At 43.4% G+C, this 23,785-nt stretch overlaps 2 protein-coding genes across 2 annotated transcripts in view; both read left to right on the top strand.

Moving 5' to 3' along the window:
- The first annotated feature begins 1,419 nt into the window (after positions 1–1,419).
- Positions 1,420–21,156, top strand: prickle3 (prickle homolog 3). Its single transcript, XM_080014957.1, has 11 exons — positions 1,420–1,645; positions 7,589–7,674; positions 15,035–15,218; positions 15,419–15,532; positions 15,857–15,994; positions 16,755–16,958; positions 17,378–17,564; positions 18,303–18,650; positions 18,791–19,093; positions 19,223–19,630; positions 19,987–21,156. The coding sequence occupies exons 1-11, from the start codon at positions 1,604–1,606 to the stop codon at positions 20,463–20,465; spliced, it is 2,493 nt and encodes an 830-aa protein (XP_079871083.1). The 5' UTR covers positions 1,420–1,603; the 3' UTR covers positions 20,466–21,156.
- A 966-nt stretch (positions 21,157–22,122) lies between these two features.
- The window catches only part of LOC307241234 (protein FAM110A-like), a 3,121-nt gene continuing 1,458 nt past the window's right edge, over positions 22,123–23,785 (top strand). The window contains exons 1-2 of the mRNA XM_080015274.1: positions 22,123–22,224; positions 23,416–23,785. The exon at positions 23,416–23,785 is cut by the window's right edge and continues 1,458 nt beyond it. Of these exons, the coding sequence (XP_079871400.1) occupies positions 23,579–23,785 (207 nt within the window). The 5' untranslated portion in view covers positions 22,123–22,224; positions 23,416–23,578. The remainder of the gene's footprint in view (positions 22,225–23,415) is intronic.

The raw sequence follows: 23,785 nt of genomic DNA, 5'->3' as shown, positions 1-23,785 counted from the left end.
GGAAACCCGTTCGGGGACTAGCTCGACCCGCGGCGAATGTGCGCGCAATGCGTACGGCCAACACGGAGGGGCGTCTGGAACCGCGGCTGTACGGCGCTGCAATTGGGCGACGGTGTGGCCCCCGAACTCCATACGCGCAGAACACGTGTGTTTGGTACATGACGCGCGAAACAAAAACAGGCATGTGTAAAATGACCTTACCGTCACGCAGAGTTCCACTTCAACACCAACTGGAGAACTATGCCCAGTCGAAGATAGCTCGACGTCCAATACTAGACTTGCAACGGGCCGTCGGGCCTTCTCCTCCCACGACGGGGCACCCCGAAATGCTGACGGTCGCTCTCCCACGTGTTTCGGTAAAACCTTCCGTGTTTGCCCCGCGTTGGCACGGCGACTAAAGCGTTTCCCGTAGTCTAGCTGTAGCGTGGTAGTTCGAAGAGCGGCCACGACCACCACCGCACCCGTTGCCAGGCCAGGACAGCTAATCAGCCGCTCTAACCCGGGGTCCCTCCCTCGCCCCTAATTACGATTGGACAGGTGCCCATCTCCTGCCTCTAATTACGAACGTTATTGGATTCAATTGTGATTAAGAGGTGTCAACTGAACCCCGTGTCTGTTGGTAATGATGTTTGTAAAGAAGAAAAACAATGCAGTTGCTTCAAAACCAGCCCAAACGTTATGTATCCGCCCAATGCTGTCCTTTCCCCCCCCCAATTTTTTTTTTTACGCCCGATGCGACCAAAAGTAGCCCAATTAGGCGGAAAGGTGGTCTCTAAATCTGGCAACACTGCTCCCTTCGGCGCTATTCCCACTCCCAGGTGCAGCCACTCGCGTCACCCCCGGCACGCAGCATCACTCGCCACATTATTTATTTTGCTTTTAAAATTTAACATTATTCATATCTCACAGACCCACATTGCCTGTGGCCTTTAAAAGGGAAATGGATGGATGTTTTTTTTTTTTTGTTTTTTTTGTTTACCTGCTGTTCCAAAATGGAATGATGTGAACATTGAATGCGTTTCTTTCTGCCAAAATCAGTCAAAAAAAAAACAGCCCTGGAAATAAAACCGATGTGGGATTTGTTCCGAGCAACTACTTGATACGTTTAATGAAATTAAACGTTTTGTTAAAAAAAATAGAAGAGGAAAAAAAAAAAAAACCCGCATTCCGGGATTTGAACCCTCCATGTCGCTGGCTCCTCCCACTTTGTGTGTGTGTGTGTGTGTGTGTGTGTGTGTGTGTGTGTGTGTGTGTGTGTGTGTGTGTGTGTGTGTGTGTGCGTGCGTGCGTGCGTGCGTTATTGCGACGCAACATTTTAAGTTAGAGCAGATGGGAAACTTTTAATTCCCCGCAGGACGCAACATGCGCGGGTCGTCCACCATTTTAATATATACATTTATATAAAACTCGTCAAGAGTGGGAGAGCGGGGTCCAGCAGGCTGCAGCTCATAGGTGCAGCCTGCTTACGTACGTGTACGTGTACTTCTACGGCGCAGCGTCAGGGAGGAAAAGTTTCTACACGGCGTTTAAACCGTGCCCGAGCCCTGGCTCTGGGGAGTTCGAGGATCCACTCAAAGCTCGGGTTTTCCCACCACCCGATACCATGTTCTCCCACGGATCTAAGAAACGACGATCACACCGATCGGTGAGTGTTCTACTTTCGTTCTCTCTCTCTCTCTTTTTTTTTTTTTTTTTTTTAGCGTACGTTATAATGTTTTAACATCCCCAGGATGCTCGGTCAACCGCCTTAAAAAAAAAACAAAAAAAAACGACTGACGGAGTTTATTTGATGGTTTCTCTGGAAAAAAATGAGATACGACTTACTCGGCTACTTAACTTGATCTGCACGGAATCCAAACGTGTGTGTGGTTGGGGGTGTCCCACCTTTACCTGTGGGACTATAGTTATAGTTTATATTGTAGTTTATTATGGAATATATGATACTGTAGTATACGTTTTCATCGGCTATCGGGAAAACAAAGTAGGCATCGTTTGTTTCTTGAACCGTTGAAGGCACCGGGTGACGTCATAGGAATTTACCTGAACAGGTAAAAATGTCACCGTTTGAACACGGCGTTACCTTTCTTTGTCACCTTTGGGTAATAAGAGAGTAAAAAATTATGTTTCTGCTCCAGGTAGAGTGGCCGTGCGTCTAACAAGGTTGTCTCTGTGCAACAGGACCGTGGAACATCTGGTTGTTAAGCGGACTTGAAGGATATTATCCAGTCCATTACAAACCAGCCAGTGCTGAGGAAACTTATCGACTGATGAAAGCTTAGGAAAAACAAATCCGATTATAGACCACTCTGGTCGCACCTCATACCTGTCTCCAGGTTCACATCGCATCCATAACATCACATTGCTGATGGATGTGGTGACCTCACCATAGGAGATTACGCAAGAGCTGGGTAAGATGGCAACTTCAAATGTCCTGGAGTAAACATGTTTACATCACTTTCCCCCCGTGCTTTCATTGTGATTTGTTTGTCATAAAAACGTCACCACTTCCTACCAGGCCCCACTCCATTTGTATTCCACTTAACATTAGCGATAGATGTATTGAATGCTTTAATACCCAAAGTCCACCTATCAAACCGAGGATCCCATCAAACCCATCGATTATATTATAATTAGAAAACTATGTTTAGCTCTGTGTTACAGATTGTGTAAATATTCCAGGCACGTTTTAGCAGGATAACTACCAAATAAACCATAAATAAAATACAATGTAGAAATAGAATCATTTGTTGTGCCCAGATGTTATTATATTTTTGAGCTAGAATAAATCCATTTAATATAATATATACTGCGGTAGTTTCCTTTATGCTATGCTGGCCTCAGAGGACGCATATGCCAGAGTCATTAGTTTAATTAGATTCAAATTATTCATCATGAGACCTTTAATCAAATGCACAGAGGTTCAAACAGCCTCAAACATTACAAACAACTGCAATTTATTCATCCATGCTGTCTAAACAAATAGTTACATTTACATTTGGTAATTAAGTGTATGTTTTCATTCAAAGCAACTTACACGAAGTACAAATAGTGCGAAATCGCAATAATATAATATTTAAAAGTAAATCTGCATGTTAGAAATGATTGTGTCACTTGTTGTAGTCTCTTTTTTTTTTCTTTTTGGGACTAGTAGCTTGCTTGTTTCAGTCATTCACATTATTTGTATTTGAAACTCACCTGTATCTATATCTGCTGAAAGGATTTCCCCACAGGGACAATTCAGTGCCATCCAGTGTAATCTAAAGCCTGCAGAGTAGTGTTTTAGGCTCACCAAACAAACCAGATTATTTAAATCAAGCTCAAATAACGAGGATACAGTGTCACGTGAATCGCAACATAAACAATAGCTGTGTGTTGGAGTGTGAAGGTGGGGATTGTGGGCTGTGTGTTGTTTGTTTGATCTGGTCCAGTGAGGAGAGGTGCATCTGCCCAATGTGCTAAGGCAACACCGGCCCCGTGACCTCTGACCTCACCTGTTAATGTTTAACCCCTCCAGCGCCACAGGGACATACGCAACATGTCATTGTAGAACGGAAGTGAATTACTGCCATCCTTTTAATCTACTTCTCATTCGAATAATGTTGTGTTCGCTGTTAAAGCGTGATTGTTTTTTATCCGTGCTGGTTTTCTCATTCAGAGCTGTTTAAAATAGATGATTCGATTTGATTTGATTTTAACATAAAACGCAAATTGTAACAGTTAGCAGTGTAATAAGCTATTCACTGATCCCTGCAGTAACACAAAATAAATGGGTGCGAGTGGACGAGCAAGAAGGCTCTATCACTCCTCATCGTTTGTTTCTTTACTTTCTTTAAAGTGTGTGTTTGCACAGTTCAAAAAGCAAGGGAACAAAAAAAAAAGCTGAAGGAAACTCACCTCACATCATGTGATTACACATGCAAATATAAAAGTCTGGCACCACAGTTTCACAGTGAGAATGTTTGGGCCAATATGAACTTGACTGTGCTCTTTACTTTCTCCAGGCATTATTTCCAAGCTCATTTGCTGTATCACCCCTCCCACCATGTCCTCCATGACAACACAATAGACCAAGTCCTTTGTTGAGCCACAAACTTGATGCATAATCCTTTGTTGGAAGGTGAAAGGGAACAAACACCAAGCCCACTAAGTCTCTGTGCAGTCCTGACATTGAAAGAAAGTGCTACACACGTGAAGATACTGCACAGGGGCCACAAGCTCAGGATGAAGATTGAAAGTCATTCTTAATTGTGAGAGATTCCTACCCCGTTATTACCGACCGCCACAGCATTGGAACAAAGAGGAGAGGGCCGTTGAGGGACCCATAAAGTTGGCGGAAACATTATCTCTGCAAGAGTTTCTCGGTACGTTTTTACATCTCAGAATTTATTTTGTCACCGTAATGACACGGAAAACAAACATTGGCGCTCTGTAATCACCATAAAGTGTTAATTACAACCTGCTTGACTGGTTTTCATGCATCTCTGGATCTGTTTACAGACAGAGTTGTTTCCATGCCTCCAACCTTTTTTTCTCCATTAGTCTGCCCCAGACAGAATACGATTAGGATCCTTCGTGGAGTTCCACACACAGACAGAATATTAAGGAAATTCATAGCAAATTACTGAATTTGTGACAGGTTCCTCTGTCACTTCTCAAACCCGTTTGGATGGGTTCAGGTACATTTTACCTGATCTCTCATTGACTCATTTACTGATTTATTACTTATTTACTGTAGTGTGCCCCCCGGAGCAGTCTCGTCATTTCCTGGGTAGAGTTGACATACAGTATAGGTAGTGTGTGCACTGTGCAGTCCTGCCATGTTGCCCAATCAAAGTCACAGATCATCGGTTTCTATTGGGTTAAGCGATTGCACTCTGTGTCAAGCAGACAAGCAAAATTGATATGTAAAATGTGTGACGCTGGATAATGGAACTGGTACGGAACTAGAATGGTACGACTGCATCTACTGCATCCGTCTTGGACAACCCCTTTTAAAAAATGTACAGCAATAGAGATTCACCATTACTGACATTGAATAAGAGTCTGATACCAGACTATGCTAAGGTATTGTATCAGAGAATATTGTCAAATCAAAAGTCTATTGCATTTGGTGGACAGACACCTTGGTTATAGTCCTTAATTAGAGTTTTCTTAACCCTCAACCTGGGCTTTCTGACAGCTCAGGAACGTGAAGGGTCCAGTCACTGAGAAACCACAACACCATTCCTAGCTAAGTACATTGGGGATGTGAATATTGAGGCATTTTGAGTTAAATCGAGTCCATTGTGGGTCCAATTTAGACCTTGACTTTGCATAATAACGCAGTTATTGGGCATACTAGTTAACTTAGATTTGAAACAAAATAAATCACTGTTTTGAATTACATTAGGAAAGATCATGAGTGATTTGAGTAGCTTATGACTTCAGTAACTTTTTTCACAGCACGTTAAGAAAAAGGAGCATAAGGCCCAGCTCTTATATCAGTGGTTTCTGAATGTAGAACCCTTTCAGCAGATAAAACAGTGAGATAAGCAGAGCAAACTCAGCGTTGACTTTAACAACAGTAATGCATCAAAGTTGGTTGACTGCAGTGGCGTAACCCCTAGGAAAGATTCTCATAAAATCCTTTATGTGAAAACAGGCTCGGCGTTACAATTGACGTAATAAGTTAGATACCCTGTCTTTACAAGCTGTACGTGGTTTAAAAAATGACAGCAAGAATGCACAGGTAACCTCTCCACTGTTCATTGTGGCATGATATAGATTTATGTATGTTTATGTGTGTTTGACATAAATCCCCCAGCTCTGTCACTGTCAGTATACAGTTAGGGTTAGTCACTGCATTTTGGTAATGCCTAATGCTTAAAACTGGTGTTTAATTCAGGCTACTCTTTTGATATAAGAAAGCAACACTTGCAAAAGGTCCTCCAGGGCCAGAATTCCTCCCGTGAGGCTGTGTTTTCCTTATTGAAGGAGCAAAATCGCGAGACAAAACGTGATGCTTACATATATTTGTTGATTCCATTCCAAAAGGCGGAGGCGCAGTTACTTAAACATGGAATTAACTCTTTTAAAATAAGGCAAAATTGGGTTGAAAAAAACCAAACAAACATATTTTTGGGCAGACGGGAGTTGGAGGGGAGCAGGCGCAACGAAGCTCTGAGAGTTTGAGAGGAAGGGAAAGTGGAGACAGAGCGACTCCACGCAGAGGGAAAGGGTGCAGCTCTCTTCCTGTGTCCGCTTCCTTCCCTTCGTCACTAAAAAGACACACAAACACACAGCTCATGGCATAGAGGTAAATGTGAGACATTAGGTAGTTGGTTTAGTGCTAAGCTGTTTCGTTGCTCTGGGCTATAGCCAATGCACTGATCAGCACTATTTGCTGAAAGAATTTAGAGGATTTTCTCATCATTTATCTGACTAATTATTTATTATTTATTTATTTACTATATTATTTATTTATTAATTTATTTATTTATTTATTTATCTCTCTCTCACACACACACACACACAAAATAGAAAATTCCGAAAACACAAAAAAAAAAACCTGGTCCTCAGACCAGAGGGCTGGTGTGGTTCCAACAGGTTTCATTTTATAAAATGTTTGATGCCTGACATTTTCTTTTTAATCCAGAGCATTTCAGTAGCTTTGTTTTGTCTGAAACCAGTGTTTAAGTCATTGTCCTCATTCCACTGTACCTGGCAGGAGCTAAAAGGTTTCCACTGGAATTGTGGGGATTAATCAATTAGCCTCGGTCGTTTGGTGGATGGATGGATTTTTCATTGGTTGATTGATTGAATGACTGGTTAATATTTTGCTGCACCCTTTTCGCACAAAGAACTGAGGAATATGGAGCAGTTAACGATCTTAACTGCTCCATATCATTAATGGAGCAAAACCGTTCTTTCATTGAGGTATGAAGGTCAAATTATTATTTATCATACATACATCACATACACAGGGAAATGAAGCAAAATAGCCAAATAACAACATCAAAATAGATTCAACTGTACAATATCAAAATATGAAATGCAATCAAGGAGACCTGGAAAAAGTTCTCATGTGTTTAAATATTGTGACAATGTACCACAATTACTGTTATTATAAGAGTACCACTGGGTCAAAAGCACTTAGATGTAAATATTTGTTAAGTGAACTGTACAGGCATCAATTATAATGCAAACAAATTGTAATGCCACTTACTACTACTCCTACTACTCCTATTAAGTCAAGCACAATAATGCAGGATGGAGGGGGAATGAAATATTTTGTTTGGATGTACGTCACATAAGTCGACTCTATTTACAACAAAGTAATCTTTGGGAATTTATTTGCACAGGACATGCTCCACCCCAAATGGTGTTGAACATATGGCATGATTGAACCAAAGCTTAGCCCACTGTGCTTTTGGCTCCAGTGGAGTGACCACACAGTTAAGATAAGATGCTCTTAAAGGTCCTCCGGCCGTGCGCAGTGATGGACGTACGTGCAACCTACGATGTTTAACTGCATTATTATTCTGTGCCAAACAGTAAGTTGAACGCTACAGGGTGAATTAATTTAAGTTGTTTGCCTTTCTTTAATCAGCAGCAGGAGGAGGAAGACCCAGACAGAGGACAGCCCTGTATCCGCTGTGGAGACCAGTGTCCTGGCTTCCGTGTGCATGGCTGGAGGTAGGAACTGAAGGCCTCCGAAACACTGCAGCGATGGCAGCTTCATGAGGAATAATTGTTTTGTAGAGAACTTTACCGTAGTCTCCTTCAATGAACACACACTCTTCTGGACACTCTTATATATTTTTAGCTTCATACATGGCCCTGCTTGCAGTTATCTTATTTTCTGTGTTCACGATGTCAGCGAATATAAAGTGATTGATAGCAAACAAGATCCTACAAGGACACCGACCACAAGACATCCCTTCCCTTCCATGACATCCCAGGTCAGGCTGACTGATGGTGCGCCTGGGCGCCGATAGGAACAAGGTCATTAAGGCTGCAGGCCATATAAACACAGGACCGCCATTAAGCCGTGATAGCGGTAATGGCAGCTGCACTTAGTTGACATTATCATTAAGGGCAAACACAAGTATTATAGGGAGGAGGGATTAGCAACAGGCGTTCTGCAATTTATCTGGCCATACTCTAGCTTTGTAGCTTTCAGAAAGGTTCGAGGGGAGTGATGCTATAATAAATTGTTATGATACTGATTTCTGATCAGTGCAGCTTGTGATGATGAATTCTCGATAAATCTAATTGCAGTGTAGGCCTGTGTGAGAAATTTGAGTGGTCAAACAGAACATGTTCTGATGGGTGCCAGTGTCATTCCACTGCTTTTAAGGGGAGGGAATTTGGTATTAAGGGGCAATTTAATGTCCTGTACTCCCAACCCCCTTTCCCTCTTCTTTAGTGTATATCCAGCTGTCTGGGTCTCTTGGTTGGGCTTAATCCTGTCCATCACCGTAATAAGATTAGCCTGTGCTGCTGTGATAGGGCACTAACCCGCTGCACCAGGCCTCACTTCCCTCCTTCTCACATTGTCTCCCTCTTTTTCCCCCATAACACAGTTGTACTCACATCTTAGATTTTAATTTGTAGATTTTCAAAATAGGAAAAAGTCCAAATGAAAACCTCAGTACAATGACAGAGAACAAGTCTCGGATACATGTACCCTATTATGGGGTGGCAAATAAGACGGAAGATTTAAATATATACTATTTCCAAGAAAATGTTTATTACAAACATGCTCTTAGGTTTCTGTGGGATCACATTTTACTGCAATCTTGAGGCATCTCTAGCTTGAAGGGGCTAGAGATGACTATCAGAACGTGTTTTACTCCATCTGAACTGAATGAATCCAAGAGCAAAACAGAGCTCTGGTTTGAATCGCTCCAAACCGAAACGCAGGCGGGCACTGGAGGGCTGAAGCGAAACATGGCTTGCTGATTAAGAGAGAAGAGCAAGGACAGGAAAAGCACATTTTTTGCAACCAAAAGATTGTGTTTGTGTCATTGGCTTTTCCATTGTATCCTTCTAATCAGGCCAAGACATAAAAAGCAGTCAGCGAAGTCGAAAGCAAAATGAAATACAACATTGCATGAAAGTTGGGTGATCATCTGGTTTAACGTCCCCCAGCAGATCGCGGGGGACGCGGGGTGCGTCTCGCTTGGACAGAGTGATTAGATGATCAAGACAAATGGGAGGTCAATAGATAAGACCCCAGAGTCCGGTGGAAAATTGCATCTAGTTTAATAACCCATTCTGTGTCACACCTTCCCTGACGGAGAGGATGGGCTGAGCTAACGGAAGCTCGGCTGAGGGTAGAAGTGATCCATCTTCAGCCCGCCGTCTCCCAGACAGGGCCTTAAGAGGCAGGGGGGGCAGATGGCGCCTCCACCGTCCTGCGGAGAAACAATTGAGTTACTTCTGACCCGCAGGTCCCTGTCCGCGCTTCAAAAGTGTGCAGGACGCCCTCCCTGAAGCCGGAGTGGCCGTGCTGCGATTACTTAGTCGCTAATTGGCGTCAGTGCAGCGTTCTCAGATCAGGTCCATCTGTTTTTATAAAAACCAGGACTGAACGGAGACTCCCTTCACCCAACTGCAGTTAGGTAATTAGTAATCGGCCACAGCTTATATCTCAGTGAGTGGGCTATTTTCTTACTGTTTCCCCAGTAAATTTGGCACTTCACTGGCCTATTGTTTGTGTGTGTGTGTGTGTGTGTGTGTGTGTGTGTGTGTGTGTGTGTGTGTGTGTGTGTGTGTGTGTGTGTGTGTGTGTGTGTGTGTGTGTGTGTGTGTGTGTGTGCGTGTGCGTATCTGCCCCAAAAACACTGCGCAGGGTTTTGTTCTGTACAGTGAATGCTGAGTTTGCCTTAAAACTCAATGAGTCATCATGGAGCACAGCGAACATTGCTAGATCTCATTCTGTCAAATTGTTTCACTTGAAATGACTGTGGGCAAAGAGGCCTAAGAAGAGCGGCACAACAAGCTGACAGCCAAAAACGGGTTAACAACCATCTAGAGATAAGGACTGTTTTCTAGCACAATGCCTTGAGTGACAGTCATCGCTCGGCGATTGACACCAAGGTCCAATGAGCTGGTGTGATTTGGGAGCTCTTTGTTCTCCCGTCAGACATTTTGGACGCACTTCTGTCCATCTTGATTTGCGTTTCCAACACAGAACTTGACGAATTCTACATGGGTACAAGTTCATCGTTCTCAAAATCTGCTGCGGTTATTTCATAGCATAAGAAGATTGCCTTGAAACAACAAAAGTCCATCTGTTATGAATCAGCGAGTGCGGTCTGTGGAGAAGAGAGAAGTTGTAATGTGTTTACTTCGCTTGATTTTCACTTGGATGCTCCAGATTGATTGTTTCAAAGGCATCATGAGTACGCTTTCAGTCATAACTGCAGTGTTTATACGAAAGGACCATTGCTTTTGGAAGCAAACATACACTGACTCCAAGTCATTGGAATGGAGTTATTGCATCAACTCGGTTTTCTCCGCTTAAAATTTACTGTTTAATTTCTCATGTGGAGAAAACCTAAAAAACATATAGGTGTAACCAATTGAAGCATTGTTTTTAAGTTGACCCCATGACTCATTGTTTCTCAACCTATCTTCTTAAGTCAATCGTGACAGAATGTGTGCATGTGTGCACCCTCCACAGGGTGTTTGCGCTCTCTTCTCTGAGTGGCCGTGTTCGCATCTGGTGAAGTCACCTTTTGTTTGGGCCCACTCTGTCAGTGTGGAGCAGGGTGGGAGTCAAAATGACAGGGGGGCCGCCAAGAGGAGGCACAGAGATAGAAAGAGGGACTGCATTGGGAAGGAGCTGCCTCACGACATCCTGCTGCAACGCACGGCCGGGAAGACGGGAAGCACCGTGCGGCTTCCTATTGAACTGGGATGTAAACTGGTTTCAGCAGAACTCTGAAGGGACAATGTCAACAGGCCCGTATGGATAATGCTTTGATGATAACCGCGGGTAGGTAGTTGTCACATAATGTATAAGTGTTCTTGGATTCAGGAGATGAAGACCAAATTTTTGGTGGTCATGTAATTTATTTTTTATATATGAAATTATCAATTTTTCTTTGGCTATTGACATTTGGGGGTAAGTCATTTTTCTCTGACCAAGTTTAGACTCAATTAAACTTTTAAACATTTAATTACCAATAATACATGTTATGTAACCCATAATTATGTGATTCAATTGCATACAATAGTAATGAATCTATTACAGTATAAATATAGTAGTATAAAGTATAGATAATAGAGTATAAATATAAATATGCATCAAAACTTATTACTGATAGTTATATTCAAGCACATTTATCAGACTTTTAAATGTCACCATAATATAACCAGAATGTATTCCATCTTTAATGTAAGATGGAAAGGGCTAGTGATTGGCTGAGTTTTGGTTCAGAACACATAGGGATGCATTTACTGGATGGAAAGACAGCAAAAGATTCATGCTCAAAAGTGAAGAGTGTGCCCTTGTCGATCAATAAAGTCTTATCTTATCAAAGTGTGCCTTCCAGCAGTGAAACTACAGTCAGTGTAGAAGGATTCCGTTTCCAATTAGAGGGAGCATCAGCGCGTAAGCCAAAGCTTGTTTTGTTGTCCCTTTTTCATTTAGCTTTAAGCTCGGCAGGAGGTTGTCCGTGTTGGAGCTGCCCTCTGTGGCCCGACGGGGCAAAGACAAACCAACAGCATTCTCTTAGCGTAACCAAGGACGCAGCAATCAAAACGATTATAAGATAAGATAAGATAAAGGTACTTTACTAATCCCCAAAGGGAATATTTCTAATTGCAATTTTATTGCAATTTCAAAAATAATCTTCACAACCCTGAGATTAAAAACGAAAGAGAAAAAGAACGAGCGCAAACATAGACCACCTGGATTTCCCCCACGGGATTGATAAAGTGTCTAGAGTCTAGTTTGATCCAAATAAATAAATTAAATAATAATAAACAATCATAAATAAATACTGGCAACTGTTAGCACTGGCTGAACGTAATTATATTGTTTAAGAAATATAAACTTAGGGAATGCTTCTAGGACCATCAAGCAAACTGGTCCACATCGATAAGGGGAATTACTAGTGTGGAGGCTAATCGATTGGACCCGGCTGTCGATTGCCGGCCTGGCAAAGGTTTGTTTATAATGCCGACGTACACTTATTTCCTCCCTCCACATCATCCACCATGGCACCTTTCCTCGGTCGGTCACTGTTACCGTAGGTCGCCTGTGTGGCTCGGCACCCACTGGTGATCTAATCCCTCCTCTCATGTGACAGGGCGGCTGTGGGGGTGCTGGGAGGGTGGGACGGGGCGGCGTCTGTACAGAAAGGTCTGGTTGTTGCTGTGCACTGCCATCTGGACTGTAGTGCCATGCAGGAGTCAAGCTAGTTTCCCGTGCGCGCACACACACACACACACACACACACACACACACACACACACACACACACACACACACACACACACACACACACACACACACACACACACACACACACACACACAGATATAAACATACCCAGGCCCAGTAGATGTTGGACAGTAGTGACTATGACCAGCATGACTTACCCTGAGCTGACCTACTATGTTTACTATTATTTATTTTGGTACAGCTGGCCTGACAGCCATGGCCTTATGTGGAGCGAAGCTAGGCTCACACACTACGCCGCCCACGCGTACACTGGGTTTTATGTGACTGTTTTTGCCTCAACAAAAGATCGTTGTTTTCCCCTGTTATCATGATGTGCATCTGTAATCAACTGCCTGATAGTTAAATTGTACCGGACTTTAAGGGCACGGCCAAACTCTAATGTGTACACAACTGGTCGGAGACTAGCCATCACATGAAGTTGTTTTTCAGAGAACCAAGGTAATAATAGGGCTGGCTGGAAGAATTTGGATTAGAGGATTGAATGAAAAAGTGGAGTTAAAGTGTGTGTGTGTGTGTGTGTGTGTGTGTGTGTGTGTGTGTGTGTGTGTGTGTGTGTGTGTGTGTGTGTGTGTGTGTGTGTGTGTGTGTGTGTGTGTGTGTGTGTGCCCACTTGTGTCTTGTTGTTGGGGCTGAGTAAAGCAGCTTTGGGCCTTGTGAACTTGTGCCACTCGTACAAGCTGGCAGGCTGTTATGCAGTCCGGAGAGCTCGTACAGGCACATTTGTATGTGCGTGTGTGACATGGCCGCACGGTTTCAACGACACACACATTACACACTCTCACTCTCTTCGTTCTTTCTTAATCCTCCCAGTCCCGCAGCAAGACCCTAGGTCCAATCCAAGGTTGGATAGGGCATAGGGTCAGAAATCTCGCAGGAAACAGGGGAGATTAATTCCCCCCATCTTCTTTTCCCCCTCTTTCATGGCTGTGGGATTGCCAGTCAGGCTTACGTTGATGACCTCATTTCCTGCTAACATGGTGGAGCAGAGCGATGCTGTGCTGCTGATGTAAATTCGGGGAGATGTTTGTAAACTGAACGTTGAGGAGTCTCCACCGATTGGAATAGAATGTGCTACGCTAGACGAAGTTCAACACAAATCCCCTCAGTTTTGAACTTTCCAAAGAGTTGCATTATACAAGTATTTTGCATACACTTGTTTTATTTATTGTTGTTAAAGTGACATTTGCTTGTATTTGTCATTAGTCATCTTTGACTGTGGGGAGCCTAGTTGAGTCAAACCCATGATTGTTTGTGGGCTGGGTTGTAGAGTCTTGTCTCCAACACCAAGTATGTCCATAAATCACGACAAACCCAAAGAGATCATGTCATAGGGTGGTGGAGAAGGTGTGGCGTGTTGTCTGTGTTTCTCTGTGTTTTTCATGAGAGAAACCGACTGTCTGTGCTAGTTAAATGAGCTGGCTCATTTTGAAGTAATAGCTTCAAGAGTCAACAGGTAGTGGAGTAGTTCAGGGATGTAGGAATGAATGATCATTCGACGAAGGTCCAGATTCAACATCTACATGATCTACAATGACCAACATATTTCACATACAATAAGACCAGCTGTGCTGTGCTGTGATATGATCCCAATTTAAAATATTGTGATAAAGCAGCTCCGATCATTCAAACATGTTTTGTTTCTTTTGGGTTTTTTTTTTTTTTTACCAGAATGTCAGTAGAAAACTAGCTTGGGAACCAGACCGATCTGAGGCTCATGTTTCATTTGGTCTACATCTGGCCACCCTTCCATTCAAACAGATTTCCACCCGACGTTGCCGGGGTCGGGGCAATCACAACAGTTTATTTAATATGGTTTAATACAATAGCGATGCAGAGGAGAGCCGTTGACGTACCTTACCAAGATGGCTGCCGCTGGCATGGAATTGTCTGTTGTATCCACTATCGCCATTGAGAGACCTTACCAAGATGGCTGTTGCTGATGGGGAACAGTTTGTTAAAACCGCCATTGTGACAGTAATAAACAAATTGGACGGTATATTTTCTCTAAAAAGCTTTTGTTGATAAGAAAGATGTGTTTGCGGTTCTTCCGACAGGATTTGGTAAAAGTTTAATAATTTAATTTTAATTTACCAACTCACTCCCTCAGCGCTACGTCGCATGTTGGAAATCGAGAATGAGCGGAGAGATTCCAGACTAACACTTATTTGCGAATTGGTCGGGCCATGCCAGGCTGGTAGAAAACATTATTTCTCGTGAAAACAAGTATAGAGCCCCTACAGAAACCAGCAGAGGTCATCAAACGAGTTATCAAAACCCGTATCAAACCACATCGGCAGAAGTTGTCTTTTTTACTATTGTCATAATAATATGTCATCAACTGATGTTCAGTTTGTAACAGAAAACAGAAACAATGGCGTTAACAACTTCATTGACAAAGTCAATACAATTAGAAACAATTAAAACTAATTAGTTACCTTTAAAATAATAATTTATTAAATTTGCATGGGGGTCAGATTTGACCCTCTGTGTCTGCCTGAGAGTTAAAAGTCCCTATATTGTCCATATTCCTCTTCAGTCGACAAATCGAACACCCCCTTCCTGTCCTCGTCTCCGCAGAAAGATCTGCGTGCACTGCAAATGTGTGCGTGAGGAACACGCCGTGCGCGCCGTGCCCAGCCAGCTGGAGAAGATGATGACCAAGCTGGTGTCGGACTTCCAGAGACACTCCATCTCCGATGACGACTCAGGCTGCGCATCCGAGGAGTACGCCTGGGTCCCACCGGGACTCAAGCCTGAGCAGGTCACAACCAGCACACACATTTGACATACAGTACACACACCGGATGGATAGAAGTGTGGACCTGTCCCACGCATATAACTAAAGGGCGAGGTGGTGATTCATTGAAATTAATTAGTTGATTTATAGCATTTAATATAAATGTGGATGTCAGTGCATTCTGTGTGATTGTATTTTTTTTCCCATCTCATGTTTCATCTCAGGTGTACCAGTATTTCAGCTGCATACCAGAGGACAGGGTGCCTTATGTGAACAGTCCTGGTGAAAGATACAGAATCAAACAGCTGCTGCACCAGCTACCGGCCCACGACAGTGAGGTAAAAAACTATATTGTACGATGTCCCAATATTCTTTTTTTTTTTCTTTTTCTTTTTTTTCCCCCCCTTATGTAATCTCCCAATATTTTAACAAACACCAGCTGATCTAATTTATGGTCCATGAACCTGAAAGCACTTGAAAAATTCTTTCTGCACCCACAGACAAGCTGTGTGTGTGTGTGTGTGTGTGTGTGTGTGTGTGTGTGTGTGTGTGTGTGTGTGTGTGTGTGTGTGTGTGTGTGTGTGTGTCTGTGTGTGTGTCTGTGTGTGTGTGTGTGTGTGTGTGTGTGTGTGTGTGTGTGTGTGTGTGTGTGTTTCCTGCAGCCTCAGTACTGTAACTCTCTAGATGATGAGGAGAAGAAGGAGCTGCGGCTGTTTAGTCAGCAGAGGAAAAGGCAGAATTTGGGAAGAGGTGTCGTCAGACTCTTCCCAGTCACTATGACGGGAGCCATCTGTCAACAGGTAATAATAATAATAATAATAACAACCATTTTCATATATAACCTTTCATACTGTACATAGAGCTGCATTGTATAACTACATGAAATATTTAAAATTGAACATTAAAGGTGCAATGTTCATAATGTTATATTAAAGTCTAGGAAACAGAATAGCAAATATTCCTTATCACATCCAAGATTTGTCATCAAATCAAAGCAAACCAAAAGTAGAAAATAAAAATTAAAATTAAAAAAAGAAAGGTTTTGTTTTGAAGGAGAAAGGGTAAAGGGGCAAGATCACAATGCAAGTAAATACCCCGAGTCAAGCCATCCATCATGAATCCTGAGGCCTCAGGCAGTAATTTTCTTCTTGGACCTATTACCCACTTTGAGATAAGCTAAGATAACGCTTGAGTAATCCCCAGGGGGAAAATCAGGCTTTTTTTGTTCTTTCTTTTCACTCTTGTGCCCAATCTGTGAAGCCTGTCCAACCAATCTGTGTTTCCAAATTTCAGACAGACTATAGGGTTGATGGCTTTCACTGCATATTACAGAAAGTATATTTTTCCAATCACCCCAGCTGTAAATCTGTCACAAATGATACCAGAAAAATAACCATTTAATTAAAATGTTCCACAAGTACAGGTAGAATATAGTGGGGGGGGGGGGCAATAGTCATCCCCCTGAGTAAAACTGGGAGGGTGGAGCTTTTACTATTATTCAGAGGATATTACATCCAACTGTTTTCCTGCTCCATCACACACCCTCTATCCATTTTCCAGTGCGGCCGACAGATCTCCGGCGGCGACATTGCAGTGTTCGCCAGCCGGGCAGGGCACAGCAGCTGCTGGCACCCCCAGTGCTTCCAATGCACCTCCTGCAGTGAGCTGCTGGTGGATCTGATCTACTTCTTCCAGGACGGACAGATCTACTGTGGCCGGCACCACGCCGAGAGGCTGAAGCCTCGCTGCCAGGCCTGCGACGAGGTGACCGTCTGGCCTTCCTCCTCAAAACCTGTTCCCGAAAATCTGCTGGAAACTGTCTGGCCAACAGAATTAGATCACATTACAGTATTAGGCTTCATAATGACACCGTTTTTTTAAGCTTTTATTGGTACGATTCCAATTTTATTTGGGTAATGCCTTCTCATCTGTCTGCTGCCCTTCACTGGTGTCTCATGTTTAAGCACAGGAAGCAGCAGAAATTAGGCATTGACAAACACCATTTAAAAATGTCAGATTTTAATGAAAGTGACTTGATTTTCATGGGTGGTCGGTCATTATGTCCAAATGACCACAAACTGACTCTTCTAAGTTTTCCATGAACATAGTCACTAACTTCTCTCTCTCTCTCTCTCTCTCTCTCTCTCTCTCTCTCCCTTCCTCCCTCCCGCTCCCATTTGTAGATAATTCTGGCTGATGAGTGCACGGAGGCAGAAGGGAGACACTGGCACATGAAGCATTTCTGTTGTTTTGAGTGTGAAGCAGCACTGGGTGGGCAGCGTTACATCATGAGAGAGAGTCGACCGTACTGCTGCTCCTGTTACGAGTCCCACTACGCAGAATACTGTGACACTTGCGGAGAACAAATCGGTACTTACTTACATACTTATGTATGCAGCCATAGGTGAGATAAGGAGGGCCTTTGCCCCCTCGCGTGATTTCCCCAGCTCAAAAATGGGACGCACTTCTTCAGCATATAAACCAATTTTTCCCTTGTTTACCATGTTGACCAAGGCTAAATTATTAAATTATTTGACTTAACATTAAAAAGCATGTAGTGTATCTTTCTCTGCTTTAGTCAATACTAGGAAGGGTTAACAGCTTTGTACTTTTCTTGTCAAATGAGTCATCTTTTGTTATGGGTGGGGTTTAAGAAGTCTTTGGTCTTTAAATCTATGCATGACCTGGCAACCCCTGCACTTAGAAAAACTTCATCCCAGCTAACTGTTGAAGGTGCAAGCTGTAACCCGTACGAACGTCTGCAAAGAGCAGGGGAGATCATTTTTACACTAATTAACTGGCCAGTTTATTTATCTTAAAACTCACATTCTCTTGAAAAACTGTTGAATATTTTATTATTATAATATTATATTATATTATATTAACACATTATTTGTGAAAGTGAGTGAAAGTCAAATCTCACCCACGTTTCTACCTTTACCCTATATTTTCAAGATTCAAGAGGTTTATTTGTCACATTCATATACACACGTTCATACATAAATGCAGTAAAATGTCATTGCAACTTATGAAGACCCAATTAAACTAATACCAGCTTTGGAGTTTCAGTGAATATAATGTGATTAAATCAACAAATAATTCCCTCAGGTATAGACCAGGGCCAGATGACGTATGAGGGCCAACACTGGCACGCGGTGGAGTCCTGTTTCTGCTGCGCACGCTGCCGACTTCCGCTGCTGGGCCGACCCTTCCTCCCCCGAGGGGGTCTCATCTTCTGCTCCCGTGCCTGTTCCTTAGGAGAGGATCCTAATAACTCTGACTCCTGCGACTCGGCCCTTCACAGCAGATCGCCTCAGCGCAGACGCTGCGAGAGGGCTGATAAGATCCAGCAGTCTCAGCGCTGTTCACCACAACAGTCACTAGAGGGCGGCAACCTCTACATTGCTCCTGATCAAAACTGCATCCTCTGCATTCATTCTGGAGTGGAAAATACAGGTAAACACATTAGTGGGTATACCCTGATTTTTGTCGGTCGAGCGTCAAGATAAGATTGAACCGGTGAAAATGTTTTCATTATTTTTCATTCATTTCAAAATGTTTAAGTGAGTCATGTTTTTTTTTTTTGTGACTCATAGGTGTCCATTGCACTACTCCGGCTCAAAATGGCGTTTCTTTAAGGGGTCATCCTTCCCCCAAGGGCTCATACTCACCACTTCCTCACCTTCACCTGAGAAATGGTTTGTGTTCATCTTGGCCTCGAGATGTACAGCATTTACCGCCAGAGAACCATGGAACCAAACCTTCACTCAGCAGCCATGAGTTCCCAGGAGAGTTAAATGACTGCACTGGACAACCTCTCACCAGCTTTAGTTCTAGAGGAACCTCCACCACTAAGGACTGTCGGAGCTGGGTGAAACGGAATGGTCAGGTTATGCAAGGTATCAAAATCCCTGACACATCTTGTGCTTCAAGTAACCGCCCAGTTGTTTAAACTGCAAATGTCAGTAATGGTGGCTCTGTTCTACTACAAATGCTTGTCTCTCCCGTTTTGCTTTCTCCCAACGAAGGCTCAGTTACACCAGTGAACCACGTCAGTCCTTCAGAGTCTCCTCCTCTTCCACCCGCCATCCCGCCCGACCTCCCGCCCCCTCTCCCCACCAAGTGCCGGGACCTAAAGCCCAGGGATTCACCCCCACCACCGAGCCTCCCCCCAGCAGAAGACATGCCAACTAACAGTCCCCCTCCGTTGGCTCGCAGTGGGACGGCCAGGGTCAGCTTCAGAGAGCCCATCAGCTCTAGCTACTCTGTTGGTGAGGATGATGATGATGATGATGATGACGAGGAGGACGAGGAGCAGAAGGAGCAGGAGCATGCAGAGGGAGAGGAAGATGAACCAGATGAAGAAGATGTGGAGGGAGGTTTTGGATGCAAGTTGCATCTCCAGAAAGGCATTCCACCTCAGATGGATCTACTGGGTACTGCCATTGTTTTTAGTTTTTATTAAAATTAAACTAAGACCTCCTCTGTAAATATACAGTGCTATGTAAAGGCAACGTGGCCTGTATTTTAGCGCCTCCTAAGGATGGTGTGGGATGGTACCTCTGAAGGTATGGAGATTTTTTTTTTTACTTCTCACATCGCCTGAGTTGCTTCGTCCCTACACTTTACTGGAACAGGGATATTTAGTGTACAAATGAGGTAGAATGGCATTGCGATACTGTACTACTGGTAGATACAACTGCACAAAATCCGGCTTTAAGTTTAATAACCTGAATTTTATGAAACATGACATTTTGGAAGTATGTTCAAATGCGTTTGTGTTTCCAAACAGATGGATCCTGTTACCAGCAGCGCAGCTTTCGGAGAGGCTGGGGTCGCTGCCACGCGTCCTCGGACTCCTCCTCCCACCTGGGCACGGAGAGACGCTTCCGGCGCTCACAGCCCGACCGGCCTCGGCTGGACACCCTAGACTGGAGAGGGGAGAGGGACAGAGACGGGGGCGTGGCCGCCGCCGCCGCCGCCGACGCCCCCTCGCTCACCCTGCAACCGGGCCAGTACAAGCACGGAGACTGCTGCTCCACTTGTTCCTCATCCTCGGACTCTGAGGAGGAGGGCTTCTTCCTGGGGCAGCCCATACCCCTGCCCCCGCAGCTCCGGAGGCATCCGTCCAACGACGACGGGAAGGAGAGAGAGGCGGAGGGAGGGAGGGAGGCGGAGAAAGAGTGGGGCTTCAGAGGCAGCTTCAGGCGGCCGAAAAGGGCCAACAGCCTCAGTGCAAAGGACAAAGACAAAAACTGTGCCATCTCTTAACCCAGATAGCCTGTGTCAGACACACACACACACTTAGTATTTCCAATGACTGTACAAAATATATTTGTGACATAAGCTGGTAAATATAAAGATGTTATGGCCCTTAAACACTCTTTATTTGAGTATTTCTTTCTTTCTTATGTTCTTATGTTTCTTATGTTGTAAGTATTTATGGACTAGAGACATTATTCCACATAAGCCTACGAATAATAAACTAAGCAAAGAAAGAGCAATTCCACCAAAAACTCAAGTGAAATGATATTGTGTTCTTGTTGACAGGCACAGAAAAACATGCTTCATAATGGACTGCTTGTGGAAATTAGGTCCGTGCCTTATCGTGGTTCAAACATAATTGGTGAGAGGAAAAAAAAAAGGTTTTCTATTTCCAAATCGTTTTATGCTTTCATTCAAATCCATATGTATTTGATGTAATTATGTTATAGTTCTAAATACTAGGTGGCAAAATATGGGATTTGGCGGTACAGTTTGATGATTCAAACAATGTGGTTTTAAACTACACAAATTAAAATTGAGTTATGATTAGAATATATTGCCATTTCAACAACAACAACTACTTTGAAGAGAGTTGTTATTTTTATATTCTTGGGTGTACAGTACACTGCTATTCCACTAGTTATGTTTGTGTACCTTCTCGAAGTACATTCCAGAGATTATGATGATCATTGGGGTTTGTGAGGCCATTTTAAGGAAATATTAAAAAAACAAAAAATATCAGCTGTATTTTTGTGTGGTTTGTGATCTGCAAGTGCAGAAAAACAATTTACAGTCAGTTAAGCCAGGCAACATAAATAGTTTTTCCTATGTTCAACTTTTTTTAATTCAGTTTTTATCTTGACAAGACATTTAAGAGATTTAGCTAATTTCTTCATCTGATTCATTTTCCTCCAAATATTATTATTATTATTATTATTATTATTATTATTATTATTAATAATAATAATAATAATAATAATAACAATAATAATAATAATTATTATTATATTTACTTAATAATACTACATTTTATTAATTATAACATTTCATAAATGAAACGCAGCTTAAATGGTGCTTCACATAAAAAAGGATAAAAGGAAAACATAATACTTAATAAAAGCATAATCAAAAATAGTTGCCCACAAAGCTGAAGGCAACTTCGGTGCTTCAAATTCAACAGATGATCGTGCACAGAATTGACATGAACACTTAAACGCATAAAAAGAGGCGAGACAATGCAAATAATTGAATAACCGAAGATAGAAAATAAGAATTAAAAGTTGCTTATTGCATCCATTGTGAAATAAATTAGATAAGATAACAATGTATTAATCCCCGGAGAGAAATTCAGGAAAATATATTAAATTTTAAATGTGTTTTATATATATATATATATATATATAATGTATGAAAATTGACTGTCGTCTATCAAAATAATAATTATATATTTTAATGTTTTTTATAATATATCATTATAAGTAATTATTATAAAGTACGATTCGAGTTTATTATTCAAATAACCAGTCAGAGGGAAAGACAGCGTCGCGTGACCCGAAGAGTCTTCCTGCTTCCTTCCGATTGGTCGAGCCGTGTCGGAGGGCGGGGACAGGGGGAGAGGGGGGCGGGGCGCAAGAGTTCTCCGACAGGTTCGTCTTAAGTCTCCCACACGCTCCCCGCGCAGCACCGCGGCTCCCAAGGCGCCGTGGCGGGCCGAGAACCCAGGCGGAGGCCCGCGAACTGCAGGGGCGACGCTTTGAGAGCCCAGGTGAGGATTCGTCGTGGGGAGAGGACACTTCCAAGGCGGCTCACCTGCCGTAGTCACAGCTTCCCGGACTCGCAACAAATTGTCCCGCTCACCCCCAGCGGAACGCGCAGAGGCTTGCCGCTCTACAGGCGCCGTCTGGGACGTCTGTGCGCCGCGCTCCGCTTACCTGCCTGCCGGTGTGCGGTACAGCTGCTTTAGGGTGTTGTTTGGTTTGATTTGTCACCTAGAATAGAGCTAAGGTGGGAGTTAAGTGTTGAGTATATTTATGTTTTCGGCTGGAGCCTGGCCCGGAATGAAAGGCATGCCGGGAATGTGACCTGCAGATACAAGCTGCCGGAGCAACACCTTGTTAACCCACGCACTCCGTTTCCGCCGGTGACTATACGAGTGCGCGATCGCCTCAATGTGTTAGGTGATCGCCAAAGTTCATTTACACTTTTTGTTTGTCACACTCTATTCTTGCGCCTCGGAGTGACGTGGAGCTCCTTTGTTTGAGTTGCGTGTTGGTCAAACACATTCTAATGATGTCCCCGAGGCTGAGTCTGTTTACACACAAAGATGGTGTCGTCCTGCGCCGATGCCGCGGCTTGTTTTGCTCCCCGGCTGTCGGGGACCGCCAGCACAAACCCTGACAACTGGGAGCTTTTTTTTTTTTTTTTTTTTTTAAAGATGAGGAGACATTTTCCCGTGAACAGCTGCTGGAGTATGTGGGGCTGTGGTTGTGGCTGAGCGTGCTGCCAAACAATGACTTGTGTCTCAGCATGTTTTCACCCCCCCTTCACTCACACACGCACTCACTCCTGGGTGGCTGCTTCATTTTGTTTGACCAGGGAAGGAGGGGGTGGATGTGTTTGATCGACCTGCCACAGCCAGTCAGTTGTGTTTAGTCGCTCATTCGAGGCAGGTCATATCGTCATATCATTTGAAGCTGGTGATTGGCTGCCACCGCTTTGTGTTGTGTCGTAGATCTATCTGTTCATTAATTCGTTATTATTGTGCGTGCGTTCCTCTCCAGAGTTAAGGGGTAATTTTTTTTTTTAGAAATGGCTACTCATTTTTATGGCCTTAGTTGAAATTTGCAGACTACTTTTTATTTTCAAACCTGTCTTTTGTTTAGGTCTGTATTTGTAAATCACCACTGACCATTTATTTTTTCATTTAATTTGCTGATGTGATGTCTCATTCCCACAGGTGGTCAAGATACAAGAATTCAAGTCAGCTAATCGGGCAGTATTTCTCCAAGGATGAGACGACACTGACGACAAGTCAAAGTGCTTGGAACCAGCCTTCACTCATCTGTTGAGAGAAAGGACACTGTCAGTTCTTTTGGCTTTTCTAACTTTTCAAGATCATTATGCCAGTTGAGACCCTCCATTCACCATTGAGGCAACCGGCGAGGGCTGCTATAACACCCCCACGCTTGCGGCCCAAGGCGCCAGTGGGGATGGACTTCGTCCGCCAAAGCCCGCTGGCAGCCAGCAGGCCAAAGCAAAGTGCAGTGGAGAGGCTAGAAGCAGACAAGGCTAAATATGTAAAGAGTCAAGTGGCCCTCTCAAAGCAA

Source organism: Zeus faber (assembly GCF_960531495.2).
Source record: "Zeus faber genome assembly, chromosome: 15".
NCBI classification, from domain to species: Eukaryota; Metazoa; Chordata; class Actinopteri; order Zeiformes; family Zeidae; genus Zeus; species Zeus faber.
Note: the sequence above shows the minus strand (reverse complement) of the source record. Positions and strands in the feature narration are given on the sequence as shown.

Bases quoted from the DNA above. Each gene is read 5' to 3' on its own strand.
- prickle3 (XM_080014957.1), top strand. From the start codon at position 1,604: ATGTTCTCCCACGGATCTAAGAAACGACGATCACACCGATCG. The intron at 15,533-15,856 runs GTAAAAAACTAT...TGTTTCCTGCAG, and splicing joins TACCGGCCCACGACAGTGAG to CCTCAGTACTGTAACTCTCT. The intron at 18,651-18,790 runs GTAAACACATTA...TGTGACTCATAG, and splicing joins TTCTGGAGTGGAAAATACAG to GTGTCCATTGCACTACTCCG.